Raw genomic sequence first — 15,328 nt, forward strand, 5'->3', positions numbered from 1 at the left:
GTCCTCACAGAAACGTTAACCTTATTCCGTAGCGCTTTCTACCTCATCTCTATCTAGCTGACTCTCACACTGACCACCTCCTGAGGTACTGCAGAGGTACAGTGATTGCTCCTACAAAATCTGTGAGTCTCCTGTCTCAGTGCTTCTTGCCTAGCACCTGAGGTGAACCTCAGGTATCTCACCTCATCACTGAAAACAGGAAAAACTGGGCTCGTAAGACTCTTCTTTTAAGGAGCTACTTTCTTCCTGTTTTTTTTTTTTTTTTTTTTACTTACCAAACTCCAACACGAGAAGCCAACAGGCTGTGCAAGGTCAGCCTGGACACCAAATCAGGAGGCATTCAATTCTCTCCAGCTCAGAGCGGCCGGGACCGACGCCGGAGCCCTAACCCGACACGAAGCGCCCTCCGCCGCGGGCTCGCGAGAGCACCGCGTCCACCTAACCTAGACCCCGAGCACCTGAGGGCTATCCGAGCGCACCACCACCACACCTCTTCAAACTCCCGCAACTCGGCTTTCAGTGACCCCCTGGGAGCCGGAAGTGACGGACAGGAAGTCCCGCCTCACCCAGAGGGCGGGCTGGCAAGATGGCGGCGCCCAGGAGCCGGTGAGGTGAGAGGCTCCAGGGATCCCCGGGACCGCTGCTCCGGTGCGTTATGGCCACGTCCCCGCACACTCTTTCCTCGCGCCTCCTCACAGGTATTGTACCCGACTGGGAACGATTGTGGGAGCATTGTTTTTGCTACGCGCGAGACCGTGGTTCCGGCTGGCTGCAACCTTGGAAGCCCTTGGCTTGTCACCTGGCAGGGAGGTGACCTTTAGGGTAGCCTGAAGGGACGAGGCCACGGAACTGTGGTCCCGCTTTGCACCGTAGGCCAGTGGTCCATAACATTTGGCGTCTCGTGCTCTTTGGGGTTTCAGACGGTGCAAGCCTGGAGGCAGGGTAAACCGTGGGGCCCCACAAGCCTCGAGCACATGAGAGCCACAGTTGCTATCCTTTGCCTTTTAATGACAACAGGCACGCCTGCTTCCTTAAGGAGCTGTCTTGCAGCTTAAAGTGTTCCGGTGATTACCATGAGGACTGTAAGGACAGACTGAATCTCGTTGAGTCTTATCTCTGTACCATCAGCATGGCTCCTTCTGTTAGAAGGACTTTTGACAAATGTATATTTATCTCAAACTCTTGAACAGGTCTCATATCTTACCTTTTCAGAGAGGACAACCTCTCCTTAAAACAGGAGCCGTTATCCTCCTTTTCTCATGTCACGTTAATTTATCTGGTTAGCACATGCTGCGATTGTTTGCACACGAAATACAGGTGTACAACAATTACTGTGCTTCTCCCAATTAGGTCACACGTTGTGAGGGTAGAGATTATCTGTCTCTAGTTCACCACTGTGTCCCTCATGTACAGAACAATGCCTACATGTACACTGATGATGCCCAGTCATTTGTCAATGAATGGGATTGTGCTGGTAGAAGGACTGATGAGGAGGTGGGTTTTGTTGCTAGTGTCCGTGGATGATGGCTAATATGATGGTCCATATTAGAGACAAGATAGGAGAAGTCAGGACCTTCTCATGTTGCAGAGGTACTTTGTAGGCCTCCCTGTCACATACAAGCTGCCCACAGTGTCTGGCTGACAGTGGTGATCACAGTGCTACTGTGAAGTTCTTTTTTCCTGTGGGCTTGTGTGATCTCAGGGCAGATTATTTGGCTGTTCTCCATTGAAACATTTACTTCTGTAAATAAGGTAACTAAGCTAGATGATCTCAAAGGTCCCTTCTGGCTCATAAAATAGGGCAGCAAGTGGAAGGCCAGGTGCAATAGACGAGGTTGGGGGATAAGAAATGGGAACTCCTTGGATACCTCAATGTTTTTAAATGACTGTCATTTCCCATAGAGTATGTGTGTGTGTCTGTGTGTGTTGGGGGTTGGATTATGAATCATTTTCGAGTCACTTCTTTGTTACTTTCTATAGTCCCTGATTTGTGAGTGTTCCTTGACCTTGGTACTCATTTTCAGAAGGCTCATCTTTTCTTAGTACTTGACTAGCCTCTGTATGGGAGATATATCTATATCTATCTATCTATCTATCTATACACATACATATATAAACATACATATATGTACATGTATACATGCATATATATACACATTTATGTTATATATTTTATTCTTATGTATCACTTCCATATATATGATAAATATATAGTTTCCATATATATGTATGGAAGGTATGTATTTATATTTCTCAGAGCAGCCTTTCTACTTTTCTGCTCTTTATTTCAGCTTCTAGGACAATGCTGTTTTGCTTCTTGAGTCTCCCAGTGCTAAGCTGCATATGATCCTCCTGTTCCGGGATCAGTCTCTGGAGCGGTGGACTAGAGAGAACTACTAGCTTGTTTTCTGAAATTGAGCTTATCTTCAGAAAAATCTGCTCATATGTGAGTCTATGGAAGATCCCTCTCAGAAATTTTATGGGACGAGTTGGCAGAGAAGGATCGTTAGAGTTGTTAGGTAACTAGCAACTACTTCTGAGTTTGCTTATAAAAGTTCAGATTATTTTCATTTCTGTTAAAAAGGCTTTGGGAAGCAACTTGTCTCCTTAGCTGTTTTACAAAGCCCCACGGTCACAGGCCATTGCTAATGGTGACTAGTGGTATGGTGATTATTTCTCCAGACCTGAATGTATCTGTTGTGAGCGCTCAATATTTTAAAGTGGACATGTGCTTATCCAAGCCTGAAATAGCCTTCATTTTCTAGGTACGTATTCATGGACACATGCTACAATTTGGCTAAGCCTCGTGTTGTCATTATTTACAAATACCGTTTCCAAGCTTTGTCTCTCCCCACCCTCACCCTCCACAGTGGCTGTTGTTTCTATCATTCTGTAAAATTTCAGCTTGGCCCCCCTAATCTTGCAAGCATGTCCAAAGGGGTTCCACCGCAAACACATGTCCAATCCATTTGAAAGTAAGCATGTTGTAATTGTGGCTGGAGGACATGATTTCAGTGTCAATTGGCTCAGCTCTACTTTAAGAGAATCGCCTTGTGTTTCCAGGGGTAGGACTGGTTCTCACAGTTCAGGAAGGCTACATGAGCAAGCCAGTCACCATCATTTCACTCTGTTACATGCCCAGCGTCCAGTAGCTGTGGTAGCAGAGTGGACTAAAGGAGAGACTCTGCCATCAAAGCACTGAACACTATGATGGTAGTGTTTTGAGAGTTCTCTGCTTGGGGAAACAGAAACAATGCCTATCCCCTCACCATGATATCCTAATCAGGAAACAAAGTATGGTGCTACTAAAGTTCAACCTAGGGAACCAATGTGTTTATTGGGTTGTTTATAGAGCATGGGTGAGGGGTTACTGGCAGGCTAGTGCCTATTACTCTAGCACCTCTCAGCCATAAGGTCATATGCGCTTAGGGCAGAATTGCAAACAAATGGCTGTGAGGAGTGGCTGGAACTGCAGGTGAGAGTCCAAGACCTCCCCAACCATTTGATGAAGGATATCAACAGCTAGCAAGCTGGATTCTGATGGACTTCGCAAGCAGGCACAGACGTTCTGATGGAAATGGGGCTGTTTTGTTCAGAGGACTGCATTCTCCAGTAGATGGGAACAGTTTGCATTAAGAAGTGCTGTCATCAGATGCAGACACCCACAGCCAAACATTAACTGGAGATTGGGGAATCCCATGGAAGAGGGGGAGAAAGGAATTTGGGAGCCAGAGAGGTCAAGGATACAACAAGAACATGGCCCACAGAATCAACTAACTTGGGCTCATAGAGAGTCACAGAGATTAAACTGACAATCAGGGAACCTAGGTCCTCTCTCTAGATATGTTAGCTCAGTGTTAGCTATAGATGTAGTTCAGTGTTCTTATGGGTCTCCTAAAAGTGGGAGCAGGGGCTGTCTCTGACTCTTTTGCCTGCTCTTGGGATCCTTTTCCTTCTACTGTGTTGCTTTGTCCACCCTTAATGTGAGAGGATGTGGCTGATCTTACTGTAACTTGTTATGCTGTGTTTGGTTGATATCCCTGAGAGGACTGCCCTTTACTGAAGGGAAATGGAGTAGGAGTGGCTGTAGCGGAAGGAGTGCGTGTGTGTGTGTGTGTGTGTGTGTGTGTGTGTGTGGCGGGGCACTGTTGGGAGGAGAGTAGGGAGAGGAAACTTCAGTCAGGATGTAATGCATGAGAGAAGAAGAATAAAAAGGAAAAACCATGCTCTCACACAGCACAATGTAATGTGATGTAACAGTGGAAAGAAATTGAAAATTTGATCGGTAGAGAGTAGGCCGCATAGGAGGAGACTATAAATAGTTGATCCAGTTGTGTGTACTTAGTTGGAAGGCCCTGAGGCAGGATGGCTGTGATAAAGCAGGTGTGTGAATATGTGCCGGGAGTGGTGGACTGAATACAGGTGCAGCCATTTGAACAGTTGACCCCGAGGTGCCGGGGCTGCTTTGGCAGGCATTTCGGGGTGTAGTCCCTGAAAGAAGAAAGGAGGTGCATGAAGGCAGGGTGACTGTCTTCACTCTAGCTGCGTTACTCAGCTGCAGTATCAGACTGCAGAGTCTTTCAGTAGGAAGAGAAAGGGAGGGACAGAGCTGACCTGCATGTCACAGTTGAGTGGAGTAGTTGAAGGTGAGAAAGGAAGAGTTCAAGATGCCCCTGAAACCTGTGATGAAGGATAGAGATTTGTGTGAGAAAGAAATGGCCATAGAGCCATACGGTTATCCATTCATGTGGAAACATCAAAAGTAGTTGTAGATAGGTCTCATGAGGCTTCAGAAATGAGATTAGTAACTACTCATTTTTAGGGACAAGTAGTTGTCTTGTGTGTGTTTCTGTTGCTGTGATGAGACGCCATGGCCAAGGTAACTTATCAAAGGAAGAATTTAATTTGGGACTCAAGATTCCAGAGGGTTATCCTCATGGTCATCATCATGAGGGGGTGAAAGAGAAAGGAGAGAGAGAGAGAGAGAGAGAGAGAGAGAGAGAGAGGTGAGAAAGAGAGAAAGAACATGGGAATGTCCGTCCCAGTTTGGTGATGGCTCAGGAAGGCTGCCTCTCTGTGTACCTCGCAGGCAGCTTCAGCAGGAGTTTCCTCTCACCTTGCAGCTGTTCCACTGCTTATATAACTCCAGGAAGGGTCTTCTCAATCTCAGAACTTCCCAAGCTTACGGAGCCCTGCTGGTTGGTTAGCTCAAGTATTCCAAGGCTTCCTCTAGGAAGGGATGCTATATTCAGTGGAAGTGACTACCTAAACATTGAAGCACACCAGGAAACCAAGAAGCACAAAATGGAGCAGAGAGAAACTTCAGGTTGTGGAAGCCATGAGGGGAGACACTTTACAAAAAGATCAGGTAGGTACCCACAGGCTTGGCAAGGGGGTAGCTGCAGCGTATTGTCACATGCTGGACTAGGATGATGCCTGAGACAGGCTCTGAATTTGTTGATTCAGGAGGTTTAATAAAGTGATTAAAATTCAGATTTGGGCCCAACAGAAGCAGCTTCTTCTGAACTGGGTTGATAGTCCTATTTTATTGAAAATCATTTTCCTTCCTTGTAGTTGTCTTAACTGCTCAACCTTAACGGGATGTAAACCTTCATTTCAGTTTACTGGCATTTAGTGAGAAAAGGCGTATGCTACCTTTTTACATTTTTTTTTTTTTTATTGTTGTTAGTTTTTTGTTGGTGGTGGGTTTGTTTGTTTGTTTGTTTTTTGAGACAGGGCTTGTGTATCCTTGGCTGCCCTGGCTCCCTTTGTAGACCAGGCTGTCCTTGAACTCACAGAGACTCGCCTACCTCTGCCTCCCTGAGTGTTGGGATCACACATTTGATGAGCAGCTGTCATCCCAATATGTCTTCCTCTGTCTGTCTCTCCTGCAGGCTCGGTAGGAGGCTGTGTCTGGTATTTGGAAAGAAGAGCTGTACAGGGATCACCACACAGGGTCTCGCGGCTGTTCAGGAATGTCAATAGTCAGTGGGTCACGGTCCAGCACCTGAGCTTTCTCAAGCGCATGGTAAGGGGAAGCCATCCTTCAGCTGCTTCCTGCTTCTGCTTTCCTCTGGGTGAGGGTGAGGGAACTGCAGAGACTCCTATTAGAGAAGTTTTAGGGGGTACTGTTTGAAAAGGGCTTTTATTTAGTGTTCCCTTAAGTTTATCCAAAACTTTAATCTCTTGTTTTGATTATCCTTAACTGAAACCAGAATAATTCTGGCATTTGAAGTTAAATATATGAACTTGAATTTATTGATTAGGTTTGGGGAAAGAATGAAAATGTATAGCACGTTTTGACCAGGCTAAAATTAGGAAAACCTGAACTTGTATGATGCACTTTTATACATTCTTTGAAGTTCTGTAAATACATCAGTAAGACAGAAGTAGATGTTTCCCAGTGTGACCCTTTTGTTTTCTTAGAGCATCTGTGCATTTGGAAATACTCCTGAGGGCCTGGAGACTGTCTCAGTCAATAAAGTGCTCGCTTTGCCACCATGAGGATCTGTGTTGGATCCCCAGAACAGAACCAATAGAAAGGAGCTGGCCATGGTGGTGAGGACTTGTAATCGCAGCTCTGAAGAGACCAGAGTAGGATTCCTGGGGCTCACTGGCCAGCAGCCTATCCCATGAGCTCTCGAGCTTTCCTAAAAAAAAATAAGATGTAGGGCTCCTAAGGAGCCTGAGGTTGACCTGTGACTGTACCCTCGCTACATGTGAATACACACACACACACAACTTGTGAGTAGACTAAAATAAAGAGTTTGTAATTTGCCAGTGCTTTTACAGTAGCACTGACCTTCTAGTTCTCTTACAGGCCTGTATCTGTGTTCACACACCATGAGACTGACAACATGATGACTCAGTCTTCTAGAAAAGAGTCATAAAATAGTGATACACCATGGAAATTCATGGTGCTACCATGGAAGAATAGCGAATTCATCGCCCAATGTTCCATTTGGAAGCATCTTACCTTTCATTTGAAATACCCACTTTAAATTAAAATTTAATGAATATAAAATCTTACTAAAAACAGTGTATTGGTTTTGTCCATTTTAGGAGTTCGATGTCCTCATTCATAAATAATGGCCATTTCAATTAGTGTTGGGAAGATTAACTGAAATATATATTGTATGAAAAATAAAGGGTCTCATAATGTTACTAGTAATTGCCAGTTTTTGCTGGTCGGGTGATAGGGGCTGATTCTAAGACGGGTGTTCTTCCCCCATTTTTCACATGGGTGTAATGAGTGACCCTGTTAGTCCTTCCAGTTAGCCCCCCTCAGGACTGTTTGCTTTAGAGCTCAGGGGGTCAACCACTGATCTTTGCTAGCTGTGATCTTTCCCTGTATTTAGAAAGTCCAACTTGCAGAAAGGTCAGTGAGCTCTTTGCTCCCAGACCTCCACCATCATGGGTCGCATGCACGCTCACAGGAAGGGCCTGTCCCAGTCAGTGCAGCCCCATGTGGCTGAAGTTGATGTCTGATGACATGAAGGAACAGATTTACAAACTGGCCAAGAAAGGCCTGACTCCCTCCCAGATAGGTATGATCCTGAGGGACTCACATGGTGTGGCACAGGTCCGTTTTGTGACTGGTAATAAAATCTTGAGCATCCCTAAGTCCAAAGGCCTTGCCACTGACCTTCCTAAGCATCTCTGCCATTTCATCAAGAAAGCCATTGCTGTCCGGAAGCATCTTGAGAGAAACAGAAAGGATAAGGATGCTAAATTCCGCTTGATTCTGATAAAGAGCAGAATTCACCGGTTGGCTCATTACTATAAGACTAAGCAGGTCCTCCCCCCCAGTTGGAAATATGAGTCATCTACAGCCTCTGCTCTAGTGGCATAAATTCTCTTGTATACACCAGCAATAAAATCACTTTGAATTAAAAAAAAAAGAGAGAGAGAGAGAAAGGTCAGTGAATAAGAGATCTACTTTCTTTGTCAGGATCTTAGGTGCCTAGATTTTTCTGAACCACAAATTTAAAACTATAGCCAAGGCATTAGCTTTATCCCTGCCTCGTTTAGTGCTGACACCTGTGTCCTGCACACTGTAGGTGTGGGCCATGCTAACCAATCTCACATGTAGAAATCTCTTCCAGGTACCATAAAACTATGATTGGTGGAGGACATTAACTGAGTCCTTGCTTTTAGTAACATGTGCTGTTTGTCTATCTGTCTAGTATGTCACACAACTGCACAGGGGCCTTAGCCAGCGAGTCAAACCAAAGCCAGAGCCAGCGGTTTCTCCCTTCCTCGAACACTCGTCTTCAGGGCAGGCCAGGGCAGAAGTGGACGAGCTGCCGTCTCTCTCAGTGCCCAGGCTGCCTTTGTCCCAGAAGCCAAACGAGGAGTTGATAGAGCTGGAAGCAGCCTCCGTGGTGGACAGTTCCCTCGACATGGCCAAAGAGACAAAGGAAGAAAAGCAGTGGAAGGAGATGAAGCTTCATGCTGACGATCTGCCCGGCATTTTGGCCCGACTGTCCAAGATCAAGCTCACAGGTACCTGGTTTTTAGATAGTTACGTATTCCTACTGAGCTGTACTTACTCCCTCCCCTAAGCGTTGAAACTCAGAATTTTGCATTCTTGGGGTTCACACTTGGATATTCTGAATTCTGCTTACACAGAATGGTAGATTGTCTTACATGGTAACCTTTGGGCCAAAATTAATCTCACATGAATCAAAGTACACATTTGCCTTGCCTGGTTCTTTATGCTTGCGATGCTTGTACCCACTGTGCATTTAAAATGCAATACCTGAGTTCAGGAAGCCGCACTGTGCTGCATGGTGTGAGCTCATGTAACCACGGGGACCTAACTACTCCGTGTCCTATTCCTGTGGGACCTCTGGGGTTACACTGTGTGTGCAGGGTGTAGACTGGCTCACTGCAAGGATGTTTGGAAGTGTTTTCCCTTCTAATTTCAGTGTAGTAGATTTAGTTTTATTACAGCCAGTTGTGTATGAGCCCATAATAGTGTTGCCTATTGTGTGGACTGCCCCGTGAGCCAGGCGGAGCATACTTCCTGTGTCATCAGGTGGGTAGGGTTAGACCCAGCTCTGTAGCAGCCATTTTAAAAGAGTGTTCTGCTTGCCTGCAAACTGAAGAGCTGCACCATCTTCTTGGATGACAGAATGTGACAAGCTGTGGTCAGGCTAAAGCAGGTGCTCTCTGAAGGCAGAACGTGACATGAGAGCGGGAAAACTCACCAGATGGACAGAGGCGAAGGCCCTGAGCATGAAGGATGACAGAAGAATGATTCCATTTGTGTCTAAAGGTGCAGACCCTAGAACTCCAGGATGAAGGATGGAAACTCGACAGCTTCTTTGCTCAAAGATCAAACTCACTTAAAGAAAATTCTCTTTTCAGCTGTAGTGGGGCGGGGTGATGAATGGACACTGTGAGTGTGAGAGAGTCTAGCAAGAACAAGTCTAATTCCATGTGGAGACAGGTCTGTATGCTTCATTCCAGCTAAGCAAGAGCTCCCCACACCTCCAAAACATTGCGCTTTGTGATCTCCACGAGAGGTCTGGTGTCATGCTGTTGATGTGTTAAGAACAAGAATCAGTAAGTGACAGCCATACAGACGTCACCTGAGAAGTGGCGCCTCTTAGGAGGTCAGCCTCAGAAGCGGCCCGTCAACAGCAGGGTCTTTGTGCGGTGTCATTTAACATGTGTAGTCTGCAGATCCCTCTGCCTCTCTTATCATCCTGTCTCTGTCAGTAGCAGCAGCATTCTCTTGCGAGCTGAGAAGCCAGTCTCTTTCAGCTCCAGTCAAGTGTCTGAGTGTTACTGAGAGAACCTTTCGTAGTGCCTCTAAAACGCGCTTCTCCCTTTGCAGGTGCTATTCTAAATCAGGTTGGGACTTTCTGGGGCCCTTGCTTTTTGAGATTTCTTTCTTTCTAATTTTATGTGTATAGTTGTTTTGCCTGCATGTATGTCTATGTGCTATGTTCATGCCTGGTGTCCACAGACTGGAAAGGGAAATCAGATTCCCTGGAATTGGAGTTACAGGGGGTTTGTGAGCAGCCTTGGGGGTGCCAAGAACTGAATGATGGTTCTCTGGAAAAGAAGCCAGTACTCTAAACCACTGAGCCATCTCTCCAGCCCCTGCATTATGTTCATTGTTTGTTTCGGCTCCTATCTCCTTCCCTCCCGTCATCCCTACCACAGTGCATGCCACTCAGAGCTGCCAGCTACTTTCCACTCTCAATCGATTTGACTAACCCACAAAAGAGGCCTTTGTGTCTACACATTACCTTCTGTCCCAACTTTGCCTGCTTCTAAGGACGCAGTGTCCTGTAGTGACAGCCAGCCCTTACATCTCAGCTTACCTGTTCCAGACTACCATGGGAGGCTGATTTGCCCATCTGCCATCCAGTTAGAGTCTTCAGGCCTCTTCAGGAAGCATGTACTGGGTGCAACTCTTGAGATCCTAGCTGGGACATTGACTTACCAGTAAGGTTTTAGGAAGTTTTTCTTCACCTTTTTGAGATAATTTCCACATCTGGAAGAGAGGAAATATAGTATATCATTGCAGGATTTGAATTGTATCGTCTATCAAAGCCATTCAGCAATGTTCTTTACAAATGGGAGATGCAGAAAAGTGAATTGCAAATAGTTATGTGAACATTTAAGTATCTACTTACTGTATGTTGTATTTCTGGGGGAATTGTTTTTGTCTGTGCAGACTGTATAGATGAGAGGGACTGGAAGCAGCAGCAGAAGCTGAACAGAGGCCAAGAACCCTGCTGTGTCCTGCCACATTCAGAAAATTGATATACACCTTGGTGTCAACTCCGAGGTGCTGGGAGGCCTAGTGTTGTCACGTGGGAACTTACTCTGTAGAAGAGTTGTGCTGTTAAGACTCAATGGTAACACGCTCTAGAAGGTTTCGGGAGACAGATGATCACTTTCTGGTTAATTCCTTCCATTGTTTGTTTATTTACTTATTTATTGTTGTTTGCTTGCTTGCTTATTTATTTATTTATTTATTTATCCATCTATCTATTTATTTATTTATTTATTTATTTATCTATCTATTTATTTATTTATTTATTTGAGACGAGATTTCTCTGGGTAGCCCTGGCTGTCCTGGAACTCACTTTGTAGGCCAGGCTGCCCTCAAACTCACAGAGGACCGCCTGACTCTGGCCTCCCTGAGTGCTGGGATCACAGGTGTGTGCCACCACACCCAGCTATTCATTTCTGTTTTAAATGTCTTAGTTACCATTAGATTACTGAAGGCCAAGCCACAAACAAACTTCAGGCAGTGCTGAGTTGTGCATTCAGCTGAGAATGCTCTCCTTTGCAGTATACTAGCTGCACAGAACAGTGAGTTTGTGAGCTGTGAGTTTGTGAGTTTGTGGCCATATCCACTCAGCTGTTACCCTCGCTTGTACCCTCCCACTGCTTCCTTTCCTTTGCCCCAATACTTCCATTTATGTTCCCATTTATTTTATATCTAGATATCATGCTAGAAAACGTGACATTTATCTTTGTCCAGTTTATTTCAGTTAACACAGTCTCTGGTTCCATACATTTTTCTACAGACAACATGATCTCATTCTTCTCTATGGTTGAATAAGACTCCATCGTGTGTATACTTAGTGCATTTTCTTGATCTGATTTTCCGTTGATGGACACTTAGGCTGCTGTAGCTCAGCTGCTGTAAACAGTGCTACAGTAAGCATGATTTATAGGTAGCTGTAGTGTGTGCTGACTTACAGTCCTTTGGGTACATATCTGAGAGGCATAAAGCTGGATCATGATAGCTTGTGGGTTTTTAATTTTTTTACATTTATTTATTAGAGAGAGAGAATGAGAGAGAGAGAGAGAGAGAGAGAGAGTATGCCTTCATTTTATGGTGTACCATCTCTTACTTAACTTCTACTTTGATTGCTTGATTCGTTTGTTTATTTTGAGACAGTATATCACTATGTAGCCCATGTCAACTCAGAATTTGCTGCATATCTCAAGCGGACTATAATCCTCCTACCTCATCTTCCCTAGTGCTAGGATTATAGGCATGAGCCACAGGTCTGGCATGTCTAACTTTCTGTACTTAAAGAAATTCTGGGACTAACTTCTGTGAATGTTTGTACTTCCACACTGCTGTGCCTCCTGTCTATAGAATACGTGCTTAGACTGTAGTAACAGACTTTAGATATTGCAATTTTTTATAAACTTTTATAAACTTGTTCCTAAGAAAGCAGATGCAGCGTGCAGACACAGCTGTGTGCAGACCACACCTGTATGTGTGCTCTTTACTAATTTGGCCAGTTTGATCACTGAAAAAGAATTTTGTATTAGTTTGCACTGCATAGGCCTTGGTAGAAGTTGGCATCTCTTTCTCTAATTTTGAATATTTTTCTCTAGTTTGCTTCTTACCTCCTTGGTTACTAGTCTGTCTTTTCTTTTACATGCACACATGTATATATGTTGGTACTCATCTGGAAGCCAGAGGCTGGCACACTGGATGTCTTCCTCAGTTACTCTCCACATTATTTGAGGCAGGTCTCTCACTGAGTTTGAAGCTCACTGATTTGGTTAAACTGGCTGGCCAGTGAGCCCCAGGGATCCTCCTGTCCCTGTGCTGGCACTGCAGGCCACACCAGCTTTTTATGTGGGATCTGGGTATTTGAACTCAGATCTCCTGCATATGTGGTATAAACACTTTAGTAACTGAGTTGTTCTTCAGCGCCAGTTTTCGTTTTTAAAGACAGATTCACACTTTAGCCTTGAGTGGCCTGAGTACAAGAAAATCTTCCCACCTGTCTCCCGATTTTCAGGGCTGCAGGCACGTGCCACTATGCACAGCTTTCCAGTCTCAATCTGGAACTTTTGAAGTTGGGCTGAGTACATCTTGTATCATGAGATGGCTGTGAGCCTGTGGGGCAAGGAATGTTATGGTTTGGATGTGAAATGACTCCCATAAGTTCATTTGTTTCAATCCTTTGTCTCCAGCCAGTGGCACTGCTTGGGAGGTTAGGGTGCTTTTAGGAAGTGGGGCCTTGCTGAAGAGACTTGCTGTAGGTGGGCTCTGTGGGTTACAGCCAGGCACTGTGCTAGCTGGAATCCTCTCTGCTTGCGGATTGGCCTTAAGAAGCAATTGAGCTGCCTCCAGCTCCTGAACCATTCCTGCCAGCTTGAACACTGCCACAAAACTGTGAGCTAAAGAACCACCGAAGCTGAATCAAGCAGCTCTTCCACCCACAATGCTACCAATGCCCAGGATTCTGTCAGTGTGGTCCGAGCAAAGCAGTCCTTCCTCCTGTCTGAATAATTGCAAAGAAAAGCATTGTCTTGCCATCAGCCATGCTCACTGAAAGTATTTCTGTTACATTCCTTGGGTTTATATTTGTGACACTTCATTGTCTTCTTTTACTTTGTCCTTTTACTTTTTACTTTGGTGAGTTCAGATGTACCCTGTCTTACTAAAGTCCTAGTTCAAGGCTCTTGTGATATGCTTGTATGTTTGTTCAGTCGGTAAGGTTTTTGCTGTCACCTGTTACCTGTTTCATTAGAAATGGAGTTAAGCTTCATGGCTCACAGTTCTATTGAGCCACAGTCCCCTATATCCTTAAATAAGGTTTTATTGGCACCCAGTCACACCTTCAATCTCGGCACTTGTGAGGCTGAGACGGGCTGATCTGAGTTCAAGGTCAGCCAGGGTTACCCTGTGAAACCCTGTCTAAAGAAAAGAAACAAATGGCTATCAGGGAAAGCTGAGTTTGATTTGGGCAGATTCCTTTTACAATGCGCTTGAAAGAAGAGGAGCTAGACAATTCTGGTCTGGAAGCATTAGGGGTTTTCAGATGGAGTCATTAGTGAGGTCACAGTAAAGAACAGGTGTTAGAGGGCGGTAGGCAGAGCAGCAGAGCAGCAGAGCAGAGGGCCCAGGGCAGATAAGATCATTCCTTCTGCTTCTTATGAAGGCTTGTAATGAACCTGCAGGGAAAGTGATAGTCAGAGGAGGGGAAATAAGAGAGCACCCTGTCACAGGCAGAGGTGCAGGCCCCTCCCCACCAGAAAAGTCTGGGACCACACTGCAGATGGGGAGGGCTGCTCAGAGGCCAGGCTGGAAGTGCCGGAAGGCAGTTCCCACTTCCTGGTGAGTCAGGAAATGGCAAGCTGTGTTTCTTCTAAATGCTTACAGGATCTGCTTTGAGTAATCTACTTCATTTTTTAAAGTTTATCCCATGAGTATTTCATTAGTAACAAATAAAGGGTGACTAATTTTTTTTGCTACAACTTTCCTTTATTCTGGCTATTGTAATGTTTTCTTTTATGTGGCTTACGTGGTTGTATATCTGAGTCAGCATTAACCCTGATAACGGAGGGATTAATATGTAAAACCTGATGTCTGAAATCTTAAGCAGGTTTATGCTTCAGTGTGCATGGAGGCGCTGACTCCCAGGTGTCAAAAGAGTAGGGAACACTAATGGCATGCTTGTTAAAATGGTAATTTCTTGCCACTGTGCTGGGAATTCAGATACCCCGGGTCGAGGACATGACTGAGGGATCTGCACAAGGTGCAGGTGATCTGGACATACCTCAGAAACCTGATGGAGGCAGGACCGACCGTTAGAATCAGTCCCAGACCTGCTGGTTTGGCTGGTGCTGGAGAGAGCTTCACTTACTGAGAGCCAGAGCTGGTGGGTAGGACAGCTGACTGCAGGAAAGGCAGCTGGGCAGACCCAGGACCACACAAGTGAGGCATGCAAAGCAAGATGTTCCAGGAATGGGGCTGCCGCCTCACTACAGTCACAGGTAGGATGAACCTGGGGTCGCCCATTTCCCCCACATGATTTCATTTATCCCCTGTGACTAACTGAGGTAAAGCCATTTTCTTCTACATATTCCATTAAAAGAAGTAACACCCTTCAGTGACCCTGAGTTCTCTCATCTGACTGACCTTGTACTTCCCTCTTTAGTTTATTTCTGGAATTCATACAGCCTGGACTCAGCAGAAATGTGTCTTTAAGGAGATCTGTGATGTATGTAAATTGATTTCTCTTGGACTCTTAACATCTTAGTTCATTTCTAGCTAAAGGCAGCTGAGGCAGGAGTTTTTTGGGTGTCAGCAGTCACAGTTTAGAACGAGTCTTTTCTGTGCTTCTTCTGTTTGTAGTTACAATATGCCAAGGAAGGGCTATATACTGATCAGACTTGGATTCCCTTTGTACAAGGGTGGACTAGCTGCGGCCTGAATCCTTGGCGCTTCTGTTAGGACATGGGCCAAACCTTTGCTGATGCGAATGTCATTTGAAGACAGTGTGTGTGTGTGTGTGTGTGTGTGTGTGTGTGTGTGTGTGTGTGTGTG

The 15,328-nt window shown here is 45.2% G+C and overlaps 1 protein-coding gene and 1 pseudogene across 1 annotated transcript in view; both read left to right on the forward strand.

Annotated features, from left to right (window-relative positions):
- The first annotated feature begins 585 nt into the window (after window positions 1-585).
- Window positions 586-15,328, forward strand: part of LOC129666930 (protoheme IX farnesyltransferase, mitochondrial) — a 116,817-nt gene continuing 102,074 nt past the window's right edge. The window contains exons 1-3 of the mRNA XM_055594309.1: window positions 586-698; window positions 5,895-6,028; window positions 8,187-8,505. Of these exons, the coding sequence (XP_055450284.1) occupies window positions 656-698; window positions 5,895-6,028; window positions 8,187-8,505 (496 nt within the window). The 5' untranslated portion in view covers window positions 586-655. The remainder of the gene's footprint in view (window positions 699-5,894; window positions 6,029-8,186; window positions 8,506-15,328) is intronic.
- LOC129666931 (40S ribosomal protein S13-like) lies at window positions 7,414-7,882 on the forward strand (annotated as a pseudogene).

The sequence above is a fragment of the Psammomys obesus genome, unplaced genomic scaffold (assembly GCF_907164565.1).
Source record: "Psammomys obesus unplaced genomic scaffold, mPsaObe1.curated_primary_1811, whole genome shotgun sequence".
Taxonomy (NCBI): Eukaryota; Metazoa; Chordata; class Mammalia; order Rodentia; family Muridae; genus Psammomys; species Psammomys obesus.